This window comes from Netta rufina, assembly GCF_964035555.1.
Source record: "Netta rufina genome assembly, chromosome: 5".
In the NCBI taxonomy this organism is placed as follows: Eukaryota; Metazoa; Chordata; class Aves; order Anseriformes; family Anatidae; genus Netta; species Netta rufina.
In genome coordinates, this window is record NC_140128.1 from 62,856,778 (window position 1) to 62,877,643 (window position 20,866).

The 20,866-nt window shown below is 42.3% G+C and overlaps 1 protein-coding gene across 1 annotated transcript; it reads left to right on the plus strand.

The window, feature by feature from the left end:
* The first annotated feature begins 1,445 nt into the window (after nucleotides 1-1,445).
* POLE2 (DNA polymerase epsilon 2, accessory subunit) lies at nucleotides 1,446-20,721 on the plus strand. Its single transcript, XM_084288580.1, has 19 exons — nucleotides 1,446-1,530; nucleotides 2,923-3,023; nucleotides 5,006-5,081; nucleotides 6,511-6,588; nucleotides 7,826-7,919; nucleotides 9,462-9,536; nucleotides 10,733-10,816; nucleotides 11,270-11,344; nucleotides 11,723-11,768; nucleotides 12,771-12,843; nucleotides 13,437-13,609; nucleotides 15,535-15,624; nucleotides 15,821-15,875; nucleotides 16,740-16,799; nucleotides 16,895-16,972; nucleotides 17,392-17,500; nucleotides 19,299-19,475; nucleotides 19,674-19,741; nucleotides 20,545-20,721. Exons 1-19 carry the CDS (start codon nucleotides 1,463-1,465, stop codon nucleotides 20,561-20,563), a joined length of 1,599 nt encoding a protein of 532 aa, XP_084144706.1. The 5' UTR covers nucleotides 1,446-1,462; the 3' UTR covers nucleotides 20,564-20,721.
* The last annotated feature ends 145 nt before the right edge of the window (nucleotides 20,722-20,866 follow it).

A 20,866-nucleotide genomic window follows, 5' to 3' on the forward strand; every position in this document is an offset into this window, starting at 1 on the left:
ACCCTGTCTCAGCCAGCTCTCTGCTCTCAAGCCACGTGTGCTGACACCGTAGTGCTGATGTCCAAGAAAGTCATTGCAGATAAAGGGCATGAAAAGCAGCAGGGATGAAGAGCTGGGCATGGCTTCCAGAGCACAGGACAGATGGCTCAGTGGAACAGAAGTCTACAGCTCACGCTGGAATACTTTTATATCTCTGGTGGGAGGCTCCAGGCAACCTAGCAGAACCCCAAGTACCGCACGGTGCCACAGGAGTATGCTTTATATTCTTGTTTTTGGTCATGTATCTTAAAAGAATTGCTTTTGTTAGAAGCAGGCTACCTTCCTTCTCTAGGTGAGACATGAGCAGATTGACAAATTTTATTTTTTTAAAGGAGAAAAAGCAGTAATCTTAGCAAATAGAAGAACTTACATAAGGGTTCATAATTCACACCTAACTGCATGCCTAGAATGAAAAAATGAATCGTATTTCCTGCCAAAATAGCTGAAACCTGTCAGATGGTAGTTTTATGTCTAAAGGGAGTAGATAGATTCAGCTTCACCCATGAGCTTCCTCCAGATGAGGACTGGTTATAAATGACGCAGTCAAGAATGGACTATATAAAATAGGCTGATATTTTTTATCTGGTTTTATATCCCTACAGTCTTATGATCAAGGAACTTTCAGTTACTTTTTGAGCATTCTGTGGAACAAAGCTGTACTTTGACGGATGGGGTTGAGAATATTTCAATTTCAATATTTCAATTTCCAATATTCCAACCATTTTTTTGGCTGGAGAGAAGGCAGCTGCCCCACGAGACTGGAACCGTAAGAGGTGCGGCGCATTTATTGTGCTCTGTACCAGGATTTGGTATGCTGCAACAGACTTCAACTGCTTTTCCCAAAGGAAAAATTGCGTGTAGGGCTAATTCCCTGGTTAAATGTAAAGTTAGATGTGTAAAATGTAAAGTTAGCCGTGGGGACAGCCGTATGCTTGTTGCCCATGATGGAGCCAGCTGGAGGGGATCTCCGTCTAACCATGCTGGGCCATGGGCAGTCAGTGTTGTGGGGTGATGGACCAAAGAACTAAGAGTTTACCATATCCTAAACCTTGAGGCAGCTGACATTTGTCCTAGTAAACTTGACATTCAGGTGAGGCAGCTGCAGCACAGTAGGGACCAGGATCGCGGGGTACCCTCCCCACAGACAGTGGGGCAGGTAAAGGCGAGGCAGCCCTATCAGAGGAGCCCTACACCCACCAGGCAGTGCTGAGGGCGTCCATCCAGACCTGCTAAAACCTGGGCAGGTCGAAAAGAAATGCAGAACGGGGCAAATCGGGGAAAACCCACCCCGTCCCGTCCTGTGAGGGGCCCGCAGGGCTCCCCCCAGCCCGGCCATGGCGCTGAGGGGCGGCCATGTGGCGGCAGCGCCCCCCGCGGCGGGGCCATGACGGGACCGTGGCGGGGCCGGGGCTGCGCGGCCGCCATGGAGCCGGAGCGGCTGAGGCGCCGCCTGGGCACCGCGTTCCGGGTGCGGGGGCTCCTGCTACGGGCGTGAGTAGCGGGGAGGCGGCGGGGGGAGGCCGGCGGGGACCCGAGGCACGGCCCGGGGACGCCTCGGGAGCTCCTCGGGCTGCCCGCGCGGCGCCGCCCGGGGCTCGGCGGGGCCAGGCCTCGGTGCCCGCCCTGCTGGTGCTGGGGCTCTTGTCCGTCTCTGGCAGCCCCCGGAGGCGCAGTTACGGGTTTGGGTCTCCTGAAGTGATATTTCTGAATGCCCAAAGGGCTGTGGTAACGTGGCTAGGCTGCAGTGAAGGGAGAGAGCGTGCTGCTTGCAGGGGAAGGTGGCAGAGCGATGCCTGGGGCTCCTCTGCCTTTATTTCTCCTGTCACAATTATGCTAAATATGAGTTCTGGTTTATTCCTGGCATCATGGGACAAGGTCCTGGCAAATGCATTAGTGAGGAGAGAGAAGTTCAGAGCCCCTGCTTTGCACCATTAAATGAGCAGAGACGTCAGGAAGGTCAGGCCGTCAACCAAATGCCACCTCTGATGGGGTGACGGGTGATGTTAATAAGAAAATCGTTATCTGTAACGGCCAGAGTGTAGTCAAAGGATGAGGGAAGAAGTGGTTTTTTAATTCTCGTGTTGTTTCGAATGAAAACAACGCCGATATTGGGGGACTGGTGGAGTGAAGATGGTTGGGGTGCTGAGGTGCAGGGGCTCAAGGTGTGTGGGGAAGCCAGAGGAGCTCAGTGATACGTGTAGAGCTTTGTGATATGGTTTAGCAGAGGGCTTGTTAGTGTTAGGTAAGAGGTTGGATGAGGTGATCTTTAAGCTCTCTTCCAACCTAATGATTCTGTGATTCTGAGGTGGCGATGTTCAGCTGCCCAAAGGGGGCTTGGGGAGAAAAAGGGGTCAGTGCACAGGGAAAGGGAGAGGCAGCAAGCACAGCGTACAACAAAATAAATCCCACTTGTCCAGTTTTAGTTCACTCGATTCAAGAGAGAGATTAAAAAGTTGGAGAGGGTCTAGTGGAGGACCACCAAGATGATTAGAGTGTCGGAGAACCTGACCTGTGGAAGAAAGGTGAGAGATTTGGGTTTGTTCAGCCTCAGGTTGAGAGGGCTCAGGGGAATCAAATCCCAGTGAATCCCGTGAAAAAAAAAATGTTCACAATCAGAGTAGTTAAACACTGAGACACTGAAACTGTAACATCTCCATCCATGAAAACAAAGTTCTCTCTATCTCTGTACCTGCTTCCTGTGCTCAGTGTTTTCAGTCCTGGTGAATTTTTTGTCTGACTGTATTACGCAGTACTGATTATTTCTACGTTTTTAATCACAAGGCATTTAGTGCTTATGTGCACATCTGCCAAAATTGGCATCGTTTGTATGAACTTTATTTAGTATTAATTGCTTTTGGAGCTAATTTTCTTCGTTGAAATTAGGGAAGCTATAAAGTACCTTACCGAAGCTCTTCAGTCCCTCAGTGAAGTAGAACTTGAAGATGTAATTGAAAAGGTCATCGATGCTGTTGAAAAGCAGCCTTGTAAGTATCTTATTTTTCTTAATCTTGCTAAGTTTATCTTGCAATTGTGATGTTATTTAGACAGAGAGTTACTGGCAGCTTATGCACTACAGTGTCATTCTGGTCACACCTTGTTGTTCAGGATAAACATATTTGTTGTCATTTTGTTTTGTTAAATAGTGAAGTTTTAATGTCAGCAAAGGATAGCATAATTTTGCCATTTGAAAAGTTGGCAGCTTAGTAGCTTAGTACCTCCTGATTTTTCCAAAAGTAGCAAAATTTTTCAATGCTAGCTACTGAGACCATCGAGCTGGACACCATGGACATCCTTGCATGTGAAACTGTCATTTTAAATATTAAATATGTAGCATAAAATTATAATTGACTTGTTTTTGGTAGTCCAAGTCCAGAGAAGGGTTAGAGGTGTTGACAGCTGTAACCTTCACAGCCTTGCTGCGACCGCAGGAAGGGACCGGTCACCTCCCTTCATTCAGAGGTCGATCCAGATGGGGTGGCAGTGCAAATGCAACTGTGCAATAGTCCAGCATAGTAACTTAAACCAACTGTGGAAGGAGTTTAACCAGCACCTGATCGTTCTCTGAGCACGCCTGAAACTCCATCATCTTGGCAGCAGCATCTCGTTTGGGTACTGCACCCTACTTAATCGGGACACTGTCCTCAGGCACACAGATCCAGCTTCCCTGATCCTGGACCACCAAAGTGGGAGTTGTAGCATCTTTAGTTAAAGAACATGGCTGAAAGAGGTGCCTAAAATCTGTGTGCATTTACTGATCTGACCTCATGAACACCAGGAAACTTGAGCTCACTTCCAGTTTTTGACTGAGGATGTTCAAATCCATATAAATGTGATCTAAAATGAGTATTAGGCCTTACGTGAATTCAGGAAACTTTCCCAGCTTCTATTAACCAAGTTAAATTGAGGGCAAGCTTTTGCTTGCTTTACACGCAGTTTAACTGGAGCACCCACGACAGAAGTTACGCTTTGTGTTCTCACACTAGCCTTGGGAAAATCATCAGAGCTGATCAAATGGGGAGCAAAACCACTTTTGGAGAGCTGCTCCCCATCTAGCGTGAAGCCTGCTGGTACAAATGAACGCATCCACGTTTTTGAACAAATTTCAATCAGTGCAAGAAACTCCAGAGCCAATGTAGCACATGCAGTTAGTGTACTTGCTAGCGATGCTCTTTGTGCAAGCTGCTGTTGTGTGCAATAAATTCTGGTGTTGTCCAGCTGCTGGCCAAGAGTTGCTTGAGACTGCAGTTCGGACAGGCTGCTATCTATCCCCTGCAGCTCCTGCCAGCTCACTTGTGCTGTGCTGTTGAGCACTGCCTTCCAGGAGCTGTGATTTGATGTTGTGTGCCCTGAGAAGGGAACTCAAGGGCTGCTCTTTGTGCGCTGATTGATTTCTTCTCCCAGAGCTCAGCAGTGAGGCTTGGCAGTGCTGACCAAGCCCTTCTGTGAATCCACGCGTTGGATTCCCCTGCAAGTTCAGGAAAACATTGGTGTTTAGAAATGTTTTTGAATTTCAATTAGCAGTTTAACGTCCACGAAGACAACAATGTGCCTGTCTCCAAGATTGTGTTAGGCTGTTTGAATACTTATTTATGACAGCAATCTGTGTGATAATGTTCTGGAACAAAATTAACCTCCAGAATGTGAAAGCTCTCATCTAACACATTTGTAGTATATTTGGCAGCTTTGCATAAACTATAATTGTCTTCTTCTCCATGTTTAGTGAATTAATGGCGGGCACAATATGTGTGGGGGTTATTTTTTAGCCAGAGATGTGTCCTTCTGGTAAGAATATTAAGCTCCATTTGCAGAGAGAAAGCAGTGTTGTTACATTATTGAAAATATGCTTATTTGTGGAGCTTATTCCTCTAAGAATACTGCGCCCTTTTGGTAAAATATTTGAGACCTGCTTACTTCCTTACCATTTTCCATAGGCTGCGGTTTTAATGCTTTGAATTTTTCTTTTCAGTGTCAACTAATATGATTGAACTATCCACGGTGGAAGCAGCTGTCCAGGAATGTAGCCAGGCATTAGACGAAACAATGTACGGTGACATTTTTTAATGTGATGTTTATGGGAGTCGGTACGTGTTCCCTTATTTCTTGCTGGGAAATAAATGTCAGGCATTTTCTGCAGTGCTACACGTGCAGTAATTGCTTTGTGCTTTTCCTGATGCTGCCTTTGAAGGTTAGTAATGTTCCTTCTTAGAAAATTCGTTCTCATGGATAGGCCTCTAGGGGATTCTAAATATAATGCTGAGATTCTGGAATTAAAATTATACGGTTATGTGTTAAATCTGACACAGGCTGAATATTAACCAATAAAATAAACGAATAATTAGGATTTAGAGAGAACTTGTTACCTCTCTGTTCATTTCTTTATTTTCTTTTCTGTAGATGAAAATTAAATGAGGTTATTTTTGCGGCTTTTTAAGACGCCTCGTTTCTGAAAGCACTTGGAACACCTTCCTCCAGGGTGCTGCTTTTTGTTGCTTTTTGTTTTTGTACAGCAGGGCTGTTCTGCTTGATTTTCACTGGGTGATAACAAAGCAGAGAGCAATTACTTGTGCTTCTGAGAATTTTGTTTGTGATTGTGATGAATGTGTTTTCTTTAGTGTTTACTTTGCGTGCTGGCATTGTAATGCAAATCATGAAAATAAATAGTTTATTGGGCATGTCAGATACCGTGATCCCGCGGTGCCTCAGTATGAAGCAAATTTATTTTTGACTTTTCTCCTAGGCATTGGCACCTTTGCAACGCAGACAGCTTGAGTGGGACTTTTTCTTATGTCACTTTCCATACTTAAATGCATTTTTCACTCGTCATTTTCCATACCTAAATGCATTTTTCACTCCCGTCTGCACAGATTCTTAGTGCAGAGTCCTGGAGGGAATAGTTCACAGACCACAGGACCAGCCTGTAAAACTCTCTTGAATTACGGCGCAGAGAGCCTCAGGGCAGAGTTTTGTAAGAAATTCAATCTGAAGCCTAAGATACCATTGCCTGCTAGGCGTGGTGGTTGTCCTGTGCTTGTAAGCCTTACCAAAAGTTCATGGGCTGTTTGTTATCTATTCTGCTGAGTCTGATGCACTTACAGTAAAATGGGAGGTGTCAGAGAGCTGCTCCAGTGCATATAACGGGATGTATCAGCACAATTAATAGTTTGAAGATTGTGCACGTTTAAAACTATTCGTTTTAACCATGCCAAGGCTCTTCTGCTGTCCAGAAAGATACCAGAGGATGACAATGCAAAGTGATTTATCCCTCTGACATTTCTAAATAAACGTCTGAAGAGTTCCCTTTTTCTGAATCCGAAGATGCTGTGGTAGCCAACAGGTAGAGTGGAGTGGGAGAAGTGGTGCTAACGCAGGGTGATGGAGAACAAAATGAATATAGTTTTGTTCAGTTGGTTTCTTTCCGTAGTGTCTGTTAGTTCCACCTAAGATAACGCTATAAATGGATTCTCATTTCAGAGAAAACGTTTTCAACATTATCGGAGCCTTTGATATTCCACGCTATGTTTACAATTTGGAAAGAAAGAGGTTTCTACCGTAAGTGTTGCATATTTTAAGTTCCCACTGCTTCTTGTTTTAAGAAAGAGGTCTTGTTTGCTGTCTTTGAAAGTCTATTTTCTAATCTTCCCCTCTGGGGTTCACTCATCTCAAGCTTGTGTGAGAAAATGAGATAATTTTGTTTCTCAGAGCCCGGCTGGCTTTTCAGAGACAATGATAAATGCTGTCTCATAAATAAATGTGCCACTGGGTTTCTCCTCGCCTGGCAGGATGAAGTTGAAATGGCCATCTGTATCTTCTGTGGTAGCGTGCTCTGTGCTGCCACGGATCTTACTGCCTCTGAAGCTTGGGCGTTTATCAGGCAGTAAAAATTCTCAGACCGTGTTAATGTCACCTAACGAGTAAAAGAGATCATGAGGCTAAGGGCATCACTAGATGAAGTGTGTTTTTGTTTTTTTTTTTTTCCTTTCTGTATTTGTCTGTTTCATTTTATTTCAATAAATGTGGCCTGTCTGTTGCCTGTATTTATTCCCTAGACTGTAGCTCGCAATATCTGAAGCTCAAGAGGGATTTCTAAAGAGAGCTTAAAAAAGGAAAAAAAAAAAAAGAGGAGTGATCCCCCAGAGTGGAGAAAGAAAGAAGTAGCTGCAGGAATTGGCTGTGAAATGTTCTGCTAGCTAAAGAATTTGCATTGAACAGCAAGCAGCCCAGGCTGCTGAGCCAAAAAGAGCCTGTGCTCTTATAAAGCTTGAAGGGTGGTTAGCTGCAGAGCGGGTAGTGATACTCGTTGTGAGGCATTACAGCGACATTCACGTAAAGTGCAACTCATTTTCTAGTCTTGGTTCGTGATTCTGCTGGTCCAGCACCACCACTCAGTGTGTTTGCAGGAGGAGGTTAGCACCAGTGCCACTTCCTAGCTCTCCAGGCTGTTGGAAGCAGAGAACCCTATGAAGACAATCTGCCAACCAACAAGAAGAAGATATACTTGTTCATGGCCACTTAGGAAACTTAACTGCTTTTAAAGAACTGATTTCTGCAGAGTCCCGTTCGGATTGAAAGACAGGCCTCAAGGACTGTGAGTAGGAAGGACATTAAACCAAGGTAGCCTTCAGAATGCAGAAACACAGGGTCCCTAGCAGAGATCTTAGGCATTGGCTAAATATATTATGCAGTAGTGTTGTAACTTCTGCAGCCTCCCACACCTTTGAGATCAATAAGTCATTTCTGTGTGCGGAGGGTATGTTTTTTAATCTCGATTTTGTTAAACTTCTTGCAGTCTGTCAATGACCAACTTGCCTGCACCAAATTTATTTGGATCTGCCAGAGATAAAGCAGAGTTGTTCCGTGAGCGCTACTCCATCTTACAGCAGGTGAGAAACAGTTTTGCTTTGTTCAACAGAACACATGAACAAAATGCAGTTGTTTGGGTTCATACCTGTGTATATGGCAGTGCTTTGTCCGGAGGTGCTGCTGGGAGCTCCAGTTTCAATAAAATCTGAATAAGAACAAGATCTGTACTAAATTTGATCAGGCTATTCAGCTGATACCATACAGCGTGACCGATGCTTGTGTTTCTGCATTTTAGCATCATAAGAGTGGATTGGGTGTCCCTAAAGTAGATTGTGCCTTGCTCTTGTGTCATGTAGGCTGGCTCTGTGCTGGGTTTGCTTAGCGTGTCATCGTACGGAGCACTTGTTGAGATAATATAAACCCAAACCCCTGTGAAGCTCACGTTCAGCCTCTCCTTGAAGCACTGAAGTTTGCTTCTGGCTTAATTGCTTATCGGGTGCCTGCTTTAGCTGCTCCCCTGCACAGATCACGCTCCGTGCTGCAGGAACTGTGCACAGAGAGCTGCCTGGCCCTGACTCCAGGGGTAAGCACAGCACCAGGATGCAGGCAGGCAGCGAGCTGGCTTCTTGCTGGTGCCACCCCACGGGCAGCCTGCGTGACCTGCTCGTCCTTCAGACCATGGGCAGGTGCATGCACAGCGTCCCGAACACCAAAATACCAGCAACTCTCTGTCCCCAGGAGGTTTGCTGCTGCTGTGAGTGTTCGTACTGCAATTTGGGAACCTCTGCCCTGGGTGGTTGGTTAACCATTAGCTAAAGGTTCAGTTCCTCCAAGCAGTGCTCAGGGCTGGTGAAGCCTGCTGGTGCTGGCACGCTCAGGTTGGGTTCTGTGAACAGCAGCTGGAGGTGTCAAGTGGGGATGGGTGTCCTGAAGCCTGTTTGTTTCCTATTGTGCTGTTGCACCTCTTTGCCTGCTAGTTTTTCACGTAGGCTCTGTGTTCTGTTGTCATATTTACTCCTTTCTGACCTCCAGGAAAGTGAGGGTTTGGGTCACGGGGGGGGAAGGCTGCAGGTAGTAACTGCTGCATGTGTGACATGGGCTGGTAGCGATGGGCTTGTTCCAAGGGGAGGTATTTAGACTGCGTGAAAAACATGGAAAGACGTGAAAATTTCTACGATGCATTTTCTTCATGCCCTCTGCAGTTTATTTTTCACTGTAGTTTGCTCCTGTTAGTTAAAAAAAAAAAAAAAAAGTCTACTTTTAATAGGCCCAGCTCTGAAGATAGAACCTGCTCTTTTCCACATAGCTAGCATTTCATAGAGTTAACTTTCTTTGCTCTCTCACCCCTTTCCTCCAGATGGTCAGGAATAATTTTTAAAAGCATTAGAGATGCACTGTTGCTTTTTGAGCTTAGTTTTATTGTCTCGTGTTACTGATAATCTATTTCTTAGAAGCAAATTTTTGTCGAAAGAACTGGTTGTGCTCAACAACACAAATGTTGCTGGGTAAAGCAGAGTAAGATAACTTTAGAAAGTGTTTTGTATGGTGGTTGTAGTGAACTGGCTTTTTGACTATGCACATTTTTTTTTAAATATGGATTATTTCCATTTTGCTTTCGGCAGAGGATTCACAGACATGAGTTGTTTACACCCGCAGCAGTTGTTGTTCATCCTGATGACAGTAGGAGCAAATTCCAGGTAAAAAATCTGTTTTCTTTTCTTGCGAAGGGAGCTGCACTTGGTGTTACACTTCAATGCAGTCATACTTCTCCAGTGACACCTTATTTTTACATCCAGTATGGGTAATCAATGAAAATGAGTTTTTTTTCCCTATCATTTTTAGCCTGTGTGTCAAAAACGCAGTTATTTGGTTTAGATCAGCATGATGACTAAGCTACTCAAAAGCAGCTATGAAATGCAGGGGAGACACGGCTTCCCGAGGTGGAAATCCATTCCCTGTTCAGCTTACAGCACTTTGCTTCTCTGTGCTGGGAACATTTTTCTTGCTTTTTTCTTTTGTCAGCACTAAAGTCACCAGCCTACAGTTGAGTAAGGTCACGACTTCATGCTGTTCTGTTCCCATTTCAGTTTTCTCATATGAAATGCTCTCCCCATATTATATAATTGTTATACATTAAAAAAAAAATAATCACATGTGTGTCTCTGGGCACCAAATAGAAGCTTTTTCTTTGACCAGCTTGCCTGTTTCTGCTTGTTCAGTGTAAGATCATGTAGAAAATCACAACCGCCCTTAGCTGAGGCATGCCTGTGTCTCCATCCAGGCTGTGTAGGCATCTTTTGCTCTTGACACCTTTCTGTCCTCCCTGCCAGCGGTGGCGAGTTCATTGTGCTGATGTTACAGGAGGATTGTCTCTCTTAACTGCAGCTTCACAGACCAAAATAAGCTTGTCCAGAACCCACAGACAGCGTGTACGCAGTATCACCGGTGTTACTCTGGAATATTCTGTCATCCCTCTGAGGTTCCTCAATAAAAGGAATTAGCGGTGCTGTGTGGGCACAAGCTGGCCCTGGGGTTCAGTTTGGATCCCACTGAAGATCCAATTACTGCAGTTGACATTCATTTGCCAGAGCAGAAATTGTCACTTGTTCTTTTCAGTTTTAAGCCATTTGTAAGCAAAATAACCACAACAAATATTTACTTGCTAAGCACTTTTTTTATGCTAGCAGCCATCATTGGAAATATTTCCCTAAACTGCCACATTTGACCATCAGAAATGTGTCCCTGATTTTCTAACGAGCCTGAATTCTGTCCCAGCTTGTTCGTGTATTTGTGTGGGAATACGTGCTGCCTGGTGCTTTGTCTTGCTCGCTTTAGAATAGCTGTATGGAGAGTTAGATTTAATTCTTACATAATTCTTTGCCTTTGGTTCCAGCTTAAAACAATAGAAACTCTGTTGGGCAATACATCGAAGGTGGGGGAAGTGATTGTCCTCGGGATGATAACTCAGCTCAAGGAGGTAGGTTGCTGTTCACTGCGGAATATCTGGGTCAGCAGCCATTCAGCGTTGTAATATTTTAGAAAATGGGAAGGCTTAAATGTCTTACTGCTTTATCCCGCTGTGTAAGTCAGTGGTACAAGATTCATTCCCCAAAAAGAGGCTTATATTTTCTGAGCGTGCTCCTTATTGAAAAGCTGGAGCCTCAAATCCCTCAGTGTGGGTTTGTCGTTGCATTGGCCTGTAATTATAGGGGAAGGGCGCCCCAGCAATCAAAACTGTAGGATATCTAAGGGGAGCTGCTATGATACCCTTACTGGAAACTACATTGTTTTTAGTTCTGCCCCATGCTCTAAGCTTAAGATATTGAACACTTTGCTAAACTGCTTCTAAATATTGGCTTGTAGGTGCTTCTGCTTGGAGCATTTATATGTTTGGATATGCTTTATTTCATTAATGAATCCTCTTTTTTAGGGAAAGTATTTCCTAGAAGATCCTACAGGAGTCGTCCAGCTAGACCTTAGTAAAGCAATATCCTTTATCTGTGATGTAAGAGTTGAATAAACTTCCCGTCGATCTGGAGAATTTCAATTAGAATAACAAACCAATATTGACCATTAAAAATTATGTATAGAGAGTTGCAGCTCTGTTGCTCTCTTTCTTTTGCAAATTACATGGTTGCTGCAGCTCAGTGCCCTTTCGAAGACTTTTAGGACAAGGTTAGTATTCCTCCTAGTGGAAGGTTTCTGTTCTGCTTATGGGCTTACCTGTTCAGCTACCAGGTGATCACCAGGCTCTGCAGGCAGCCCCTGAACTCCCAGTAGAGTCCAAATGTGTTAACACCAGCTGGAAAGCAAACTTGGGCTAATGAGCTAGCCTATGAGTCCTGATCTAAGAAAAATATGTTTCTTAACCTCCCTGCACCAGTTCCACAGTGGTTTATATACTGAGTCATGCTTTGTTTTGGCAGAAGGTAAAGTAGACTTGTTTTTTTTTATTTATTTTTTACACTTGGAATAAATTATTCTGCATGTGGCTGTTGCTGCAGTTAGATATTTGCTAGATCTGGCTAAAAAGATAAGTCTCGTGATGGTGAGGCTTGACCATGGGCTAAGTTTATGACTGAGGATTTTGGCCCTAAGCCTTTCCTGCTATCTTGTGGGCTCTGGAGGCAGAGCTCTGTGAAATTCTGTGGTTTTCAGTCACATCAGTGGGATGAGAGCATCTGTAGCAGTGCTGAGGATCGGCCCTAGTTAACATGGCTACAACATGCTTGGAAATGATGTGACTAGATTAGGAAGAAGGACTAAAATAACCGAGCAGTGAGTTAACAATATGGAAATGCTGCTTGCTGTTGGCAAAGCCTCAGTCCTTCAGAGGCTTCTCACAAAGCCAGTGTAAGTGCTTGCAGTTCTGCAGCCTGAAACATGTTTCAGGGCAACGATGGACGTTGCCATTTGTAGGATATTACTCTGTGAGATGCACATAACCCCAGTTTATTTTCTGTTAATGCATTTATGCTTACAGTTTATAAACTGAGTAGAAATCAATAGCAAGGGGGGACAAGAAGCACCCTGTTACTTCTGTTCTTTTAAGATATGACAGCTCTCAAGAAAGGGTGCAGTTTCATGTAGTTCAGGGGCCAGGCCACTAAAAATGATTCCTGTTTCCCTACATTCTTGTTCTTACTCATTTGGGTTGAGCAGGTCATTTGTGTGGCTGGGCAGCAAATCCATTCAGAGAAATGACGGGGTAAAAAGGAGTTGGCTTCTTGCTCAGCCTGTTTTTTCAGCCGGGTAGTTCCCTGCTCTGGTTCACCACTGCTGCACAGGGCAGGGACCGGTGCTGTCACAGGAGGGATTGACAGAGCCTGGGACGGGCTGTGCAGCGCAGCTGCCAACCGTCTGACTCATGTCTAGGACACGATGTTGTTAGAAAAAACTAAAGGTTATTTTGTTGTTGAAAAATGTTTTAGGTTGGTATGAAGATGAGGTTTTCCACGTGAACGCTTTTGGATTTCCGCCTACTGAGCCGTCTGCTACCACTAGGTAGGAAGCTGACTTTCGGCAGCCTCACTCTGACTGTGTTGTGTTGTGGGTTGCCAAGTGAGCACGTTATTGTTGTATAACTTCTGTTATAAGCATGCTATGCTGGTGAAGTGTGCTATTATTTCCCCTCCCCAAATGTTCCCAAATAAATAAGGAGGCAATTCTGGGCCTTGCAGGTCTACTTGGGCTGGTTCTAAAGCCTATCATGTGAGCAGGAAAACCCCTCCAAAGGCCGTGGGATTCTTCATGTGGATAACAATTAAGATCTAAACCCTTCTCAATTGCAAAGGAGATAACTAATACACGCGAATAAGAAACTCCTTATTACTCAAGGAATGATTGTGGGAGAGAAGCCAGGATAAATATTACCTGGAGATGATCTGTATAATGTGGCAGGGCAGCACCCGTGCTTTAGATTTAGGTGACTGCCATTTCTCTTTCTTCTTTTCTTTCTGAAATACAAAATGATAATTGATACCATCTGAGCTACCTCTCACAATAATAATAATTAAGATGGCTCAAGTGAGCCATATTCAAAACTAGTAATGACTTGGGAAGAAAACAGAATTGACTTGAGTATTTTAACATTGTAGAGCCTTCTATGGAAATATAAACTTCTTTGGAGGGCCTTCCTCAACTTCAGTAAAGGCCTCTGCGAAACTAAAGCAGCTGGAGGATGAAAACGAAGATGCCATGTTTGTATTTCTGTCCGATGTGTGGCTGGACCAAGCAGAAGTACTAGAAAAGCTGCATATGATGTTTTCAGGTAGGTGGTGGCTGCTTTGGTTCAGAGCCTGATTTTAGAGAGTTTTTACCATTTCCCTTAGGGCTGAGCAGCATTGCTGGGTGTGAAGCCCATGCAGGGGAAGCTGGACAGCCTGTTACTGACAGAAAGCCTGCTCTGGGTAGGAGCTGCCAAGTGTTAGGCCAGCTTTACTGACAAACTGTGATCTAAAGGTGCTCTTCTGTGAAACAGTGGATTTGGTACCTTTGGTCAAAAGGATTCTTTTAAAGGAAAAAGTTGAGCAACGATTTTCAAAGTTGAGTAACAATTTTCTGTTACTACCATATCGTGTGGTTTTGGGGAACTTAAATTCTGAGAAAGCCAGAATAAGCCCAACTGTTGCTTTTTTTTTTTCATTCATTCCCTTTTAAACCCAAGCCTAAAGCCAGTGAAGTCTCCCTGCAATTTTAGTGATAGCTGTTTGCATTTCATGGTTACTATTCTGTTTCTTTTGGATCTTTTTCTAACAGATTTAAAAATTGTATTGTATTGTATTTTTGCAAGCTGTCACTCCCTTTTCATAAATCACTCAGGACCAATATTGTTTTGGACAGTAGCCATTTTATGTGCTGTGACAAGAGTGTTCATGAGAACTCTTCGAGCCTTAGTTTAAGGAAAACATTTTCCTTCATCAGAGATCAGCACTCTCCCTTGAATGCTTTCTGGTTTTTACCAAGGAGAAAATGTCTGTTAGTCTCAAAATATGAACTGTTTCTTGCACGCATCATTACATTGGTAATGATGACAACATTTGGATAGCGAGCATCTGTGAGATCTGTGAATTGCTTCTTTGTAATCCAGAACACTTGTGGAACAGCTTGTCCTGTCTGCCTTAGGTAGAATGGAAATGTGAGAGGCTGTCTGCTTTAAAAAACAAGCAATGTAAAATGAAGGGTGGCACGCTGCTAGTCACTTAAAGAAAATTGGACACGTTATCACAATATCTAGTGGGAAGGTAGGAAGTTAACTTTGAAGTTAGGAAACCAGTTCTGTATCTGGATGAAAGTTGGCAAAATCCTTGAACCAAACCGAACCTGACCTAAGGCTTCAGATGCTGAAGTAACAAAGGGACTTTGGTCAGTTTAATAAATCAAACTGGCAAAGATGTGTGTATTGCATTTACTATTTTCAGATTTTTTTAAATAGACAAATGATGAGCTTCATAATTACGAACTAAAAATAATAGCTGAGAGGAATAGCAAGGAAAAAATCCTGATGAGCCATTTCTCTGGTATAAGGAATTCCGTTGTATTTACCAGCTGGGTTGTAAAGCAGCGAGGGAAAGGCAAGTCTGGTTCTGAAGGCCAGGGAGCTGGAGTGTAACCTGGAACATGAGGCAAATGCCTGAGTAGACGTTTTATTTTTGTTACAGAGTTTGCAAAAGGCTTTTTTTTAAATTTTTTTTCAGTCATAGAATCATAGCCTTTGCTGTAAAGCCTGTGTTTCTGTGTGATTCGTGATCCGGTGAGAATTCATTAGATTCTTAAAACGCTCAGGCAATTGCAGTCACTGTTGCTTCATAATGCTAAAGAGGGAATTAAATATTAGCAGAGCCCTTGAATTGGAATGGTGCATGGAGGTTAATGGTAATCCATTGCTACTTACTTACATGCTATTTTTCTCTTGAAGGGAAGAGTGTGTTCTTAAACTGTATTATTTATTACAGTTGTACTTTGCGTAATTATATGGCTGGGTCAGCAGTTAGTTGCATACACACAACCAATGTTGTTGGAACTGGGTCTGTAAATAATGAAAGCCTGTATTGAGAAAATAGTTTGGGGTATTAATAGCAGCAGAGCTTCAAATATTGCTTTGGTTTCTGCCTTTCATGAAATGCTCTGCAGGCTGACTGATGAAAGGTAGTGGAGGGGGTGGATGTTAGACTCACAGATGCTCTGTTTTCCCAGGTTATTCCTCTGCACCTCCAACCTGCTTTTTCTTTTGTGGAAATTTTTCATCTGCACCATATGGAAAAAATCAAATTCAGTCTCTGAAAGGTAAGGAATTCTTTGCAGTCAGACATGTGCATTAAATTAAAATTATGATGGCAAAACAATTCAGGAGAGCGGAAAAGAATCACATATTTTCTAAGTGACACATTTTTGGTGCACGGAAGTGTGCAGGTGATTCATATACTGTGTGTTTGTTGCCTAACCAGGTGCTGTATCATAGATATTTTTCTTCTGACTCTAGGTTCTTTGAAGGCTCTTGCAGATATAATTTGTGAATATCCCAGCATTCATAAAAGGTACCCAGCAAAGTGCTATGAAAAAGGGAAATGTGCTTATTTTGTGAAGAGCTTTGCTTTAATTACTTTAAGAAACTGACAGATAACCTGTTCTGCAGTTACTGTGAGCCTGCTGTGATCAGGTAACAGGCCTGTAAGGTTGTTTTGGGAGCAGCGTAAAGCTCTGATTCTATCTAGAATAGCTTGGTCGTGGAATCTGCTGTTGAATGAGCAAAGGTGAAACTGCCTCTCTCTGGAACATTTTCCACATCATTAAGCAAGGCCCACGGTTCCTGAAAAGCACTGCGTGGGCAAGCCTCTTTTCCTCTGGAATTCCCTTGAAATTAGCAGGGTTCTGCCCATGCAGTGCTGTTTTATAAACTGCTGTTTAGGTCTCAGTGCTGCTACCAGCAGTATCTGCTTTTTGCTTTCCTGTTCTTGCCTACACGGTTCTCCGTGGCTGCTAGTTTGAGAGCTAACTGAAACACAGGCCTGGAAAGAGATCCTTTTTTTATCTCTTCTTGTGTGCCTGCTCAGTGGAAGCTGCATTCCAGGCCTGGGAGAACTAACTCTTTCTACAGAGATTAGAACATATGAAAGAAATTAAACAGGGAGGCAGCTGGGCTTGTCCTTTCTGTAATGGTGAGCATTTTTTAAGAGTTGTTCCACTAGGGAGGGGTGGATATGCATCTTCTGTCTCTGCGGTGATTTATGTTCTTTATAAGGAACGAGAGGAAGTCTTCAACAGGGGGAACTGTCAAGTCTGTCCCAGAATAGGTGATTTGCATGTATCTGTGAAGTAGTGCACGTATAGAAGCGTGTAACCAATGTTTAGATACACGTGGGGTTATTTTATGTAAAAGCACTATGCTGATCTTTTTGCAGTAGTCGATTTGTGTTTATTCCTGGCCCTGAAGATCCTGGTCCTGGTTCTATTTTACCACGGTCAGTTTGCTTGTTTTTCAGTTTTTGAAACTTTGAATTGAATAGTTAAGGACGGTCAGAATCTTGGCTGATACACCTGTTGCTGTTTATTTTAGACCTCCTCTGGCTGAAAATATTACAGAGGAATTCAGGCAGCTAGTGCCATTTTCAGTTTTCACCACAAATCCTTGCAGGTAACAGTCTAACTTGCTGTTTTATTTATTTGTTTATTTATTTATTTATACTGAATGACTAGTTCATGTGCAGATGTAATGGCCTTAACATTTTTAGATTACGAGAATTCCTTACTTGCATTAATTGTAACTAGTTTTACATACAATAATGAATAAATAAATTACTTCTAAAACCATCCTGAACAAGATGGTTTCGACGTACTGCCAGAAGTTTAATGACAGAGTGTAATGACCTGCTCAAAAGCATCATGTTTTTTTTCTGAATCTGGAGGTGTAATGAAGGGGAGATGGGAAGGTATTATTTTAATTGAAATGTACTTTTTAATTTTGCTGTATCAGAGTAAGATTGACTTCATAATACAACTTTCCATCTTTTGGTGTTTCGTCATAATTTAATTTCGTTAATGTTTTCCATTTAGGATTCAATATTGCACCCAAGAAATAATTATCTTTCGTGAAGATTTGGTAAACAAGATGTGCAGAAACTGTGTCCGCTTCCCTAACAGCAACATGGATATTCCCAACCACGTGAGTGAGTTTTGTTCAACACTTTCTGCCAAGAGCTTTACTTTTTATCTTTTGATCAGCAGATTTGCATTTAGTGTACTCTGATCTGCATACTCCTGATGTTTTGAAAGAGTAACTAAGTTTGCTAAAAGCATTGTGAAGAGGGATCTATACACTTATTATTAGTAATTTCATTTACATCTTGACAGCAAAATAACCGAAACCAGGATACTGACTGATGACACTGAGTCATTCTGGCTGTCCCTTTGCAGGTGCCCTTGAACTCAGAACTTCCTTGCAGCTGACTGTTGGTGCTTATGCACCAGCCACGAATGTTGTACCACAAAACATTGATTCCTAAATGCAAAGCTTAATACAAATTACCTTTTTAAGATTTGATCAATTAACCAGTGACATTTGCAGGAAAGCAGCATGTCACTTTTTCCGAAAGGTCACCTGCTTCCCCTGCCTTTTTACTTGAAGTCTTAATCCTCCTTTTGATACATCGACACAGCGCTCTGAGTTATGATTCTAGTTAATGAATGCACAGCAGGAGTTGATGGGACTTACTGATATAATTGAATGAGAATGATCCAGACAATACTGGCTCATTGCAGTGATGGATGGAGTTTGCTTCTATTTATTTTACTTTTTTTTTTTTTTTCTTGTTTGACTTGGAAACTTCCTGTTAATTCTTCCTTCTCTCCATCAGAACAGTGCTCAGATTCTTTGTGAGCACAAAAAATCCCACCGTGGACACTGATGCAGCTGTTTTTTGTGTGCATTTTTGCATATGTTTGTGTACGCTGTGCACCTTCACTTCCCTGCACTCATACAGGGCTTTCTTCTGCTTGGTAGAGGAGTCATGAAGGAAACATCAATTTATGTCTTATAATAATTTCTGCAAATAGGAGTATTGGCTTGCATTTGCATCCTTTGTTTCTTCTCTGCCGTTTCTGCCTGTCATTAATATCTTAATTATGCCATCCGTGAATGAGTGGGAAATTGTGTTACTAACATGAGATTGAATCAACAGTGTCTTTAGGCTTCATACAGTACCACTGGAATAGCTGGGCCTCTGCTGTGTACGTCATTTTGTTTTAACAGCAGCCCCTCTCACCTAGTTGCTGTAGTGATTTTAGGCCTTTGGGGAGAACAGATCCTAGCTGCAGCTACATGGTTGAGGAAACATAATAAAAGCTTTCAGGGGGCTTGAGTGGAGGGCTTCAGGAACCCAAATGCCCTGGCCAAATTCTGCCGATGAAAATGGGAACTACAAAGGAGGCGGCTAGTCAGGTAGTGTCTAGAGCAGGGCAACTACCATAACAATGGTCAAGGGAAAAGATACTTGGGAATCAAAGGCACAAATTCAGGGTAAAGACTGTTTAAGTGTGGGTCTTCTGGTTAACTGGACTTGCAAGGAAAGCCTAGAGGAGGGCAGCGGGGAGGAACAAAAAAAGACAAAAATTACGGCAGTGCTGGTACTTATTGAGCTGGAGAAACAAGTAAGCAGATTTTGTGTTTTTTTGTAGAGTATGATTGATGCAATAGTTTTGAGATCTTGAAATAAAGTTGCAGAAAGGACTTTGTGTATTAAAAACAAAAACAAAGCAAAACAAAAACCAGCAGCTAGCTGCTGTAGTGGAATCACTGCTTTACTATAGAAATCACTAATAATCAGAGTGAGACACGTAAAAAATATTTCCATGTTAAAAACTTCTTTATAAACAGAGCATTAGCATCTGCAGGAATAAGTTTGACTTGAAGAAAATGATTCAAACTAACTGGTTCAAACTATCTGTCTGTGCTTGTTTTGCAGTTTGTAAAGACTATACTATCACAAGGACACCTGACACCGCTTCCGCTGTACGTTAGCCCCGTGTACTGGGCCTACGACTACTCCCTAAGGGTGTATCCTCTGCCAGACATGCTTGTCATTGCGGATAAATACGACCCATTCACTGTCACCAACACCGACTGTCTTTGTATAAATCCTGTAAGACTTCCTTATGCTTTACCAAAATAAGAATGTACTGGACCTGTATAAACAACCTTTAATTTACTGAATGGATGAATTTAAATACCATGAAAATGACTGGTCAACTGCCAAAGGGGATGCAGTTACGTTTAAGTGTGTCTCTTACCATCTGTACAGTGATATACTTACACAAGCATGGTGTATTTTTCTTTACAGGGTTCATTTCCAAGAAGTGGGTTTTCATTCAAGGTATTCTACCCCTCCAACAAGACAGTTGAAGACAGGTAAATATATTCAGTTTCTCATTTAACAGAAAGCATCTCTTTATTTGCTGACTTTCCAATTATCAGGAAGAATACAGAAAATCAACTGTAAAAACAGTGAATGTTCTAGCAGTTAACGTAGACTTGTGCTTTGTACTTGGTGTAAGAACGCCTAGAACTAAAATAATAAATTCAGAAATTACAGTCAAGTAACAGTGATGAGAAGCATGATCCAAAATAGAAAGATGGATTGTACTATATCATTTTTAATAACTGAGACCCAGTTGGGAAACAGATTTAATCTGTTTCTGGAGATGATGCTTATTGCATAGGTTAATTGCACTTAGGAACAATTCTTGGTTCATTTTATGATCATAATCAAACTCAGAAGCCACTTCTCATGCTTTGATTTCATGTATTTTACATCCGTGCTTATTCATTCCAATTGTGATCTTGCAACAACTGGAAAAAAGGCCAACTTCAACACTGAAAAAGTATCAAAGGGCTTACAGCAGCGAGGAAAATGTGCATGTTTGAAATAACCCAACGGGAACTTTAAATTTGCCTTGTCTGTCTCTCTGATTCAATTTCACATCTTGTTGCAGAAGCTTTTTCTCAAATAGAATTGTATAATTCTCCACGTAAGGGAATTGCTAAGATAGACCTCCTATAGCCTTTATTTGAATATAAAAAATATGATGAGATGCTTCAGGTCTTTAAATAGTTTAAAACATTATGAAATTTTTCACAGATCAAGAAATAGAATAATATGTCAGTTATGGTGAAATTTTTAACTAAGTATTGTTTTTGTTTGGTATTTTCAGCAAGCTTCAGGGGCTGTGATTTCCTACAAGATTGCAAAAAGGGATGGAGTCTTTGTAAAGTCGACTGTAGCACTCATTTTAGATGGACTGATTTTATAATGTATTACAGACTGTTCATAATGAATGTCAAAGCCAAAAATGGCTTATTTTGTACGTCAATAAATTTTTACAGAAAAATATTCTGGTGTTGGCGTAGATAAAATGTAGAGTCACAATGAAGATCGCCACAACGTAATAAATGAAGGCAACTGGAGGAAGCAACGCATGTATAGCAGATAGAAAATACCCGCCTTTTAAAAAGGAAGTTAAAGATAAGGAGAAC

What these genes read in the sequence shown, in the direction of transcription:
- POLE2 (XM_084288580.1), top strand. Translation starts at nt 1,463, where the DNA reads ATGGAGCCGGAGCGGCTGAGGCGCCGCCTGGGCACCGCGTTCCGGGTG. An exon ending in CGGGGGCTCCTGCTACGGGC is followed by an intron (nt 1,531 to 2,922) that starts GTGAGTAGCGGG and finishes CGTTGAAATTAG; the next exon opens with GGAAGCTATAAAGTACCTTA. An exon ending in TTCACCACAAATCCTTGCAG is followed by an intron (nt 16,973 to 17,391) that starts GTAACAGTCTAA and finishes TTTTCCATTTAG; the next exon opens with GATTCAATATTGCACCCAAG.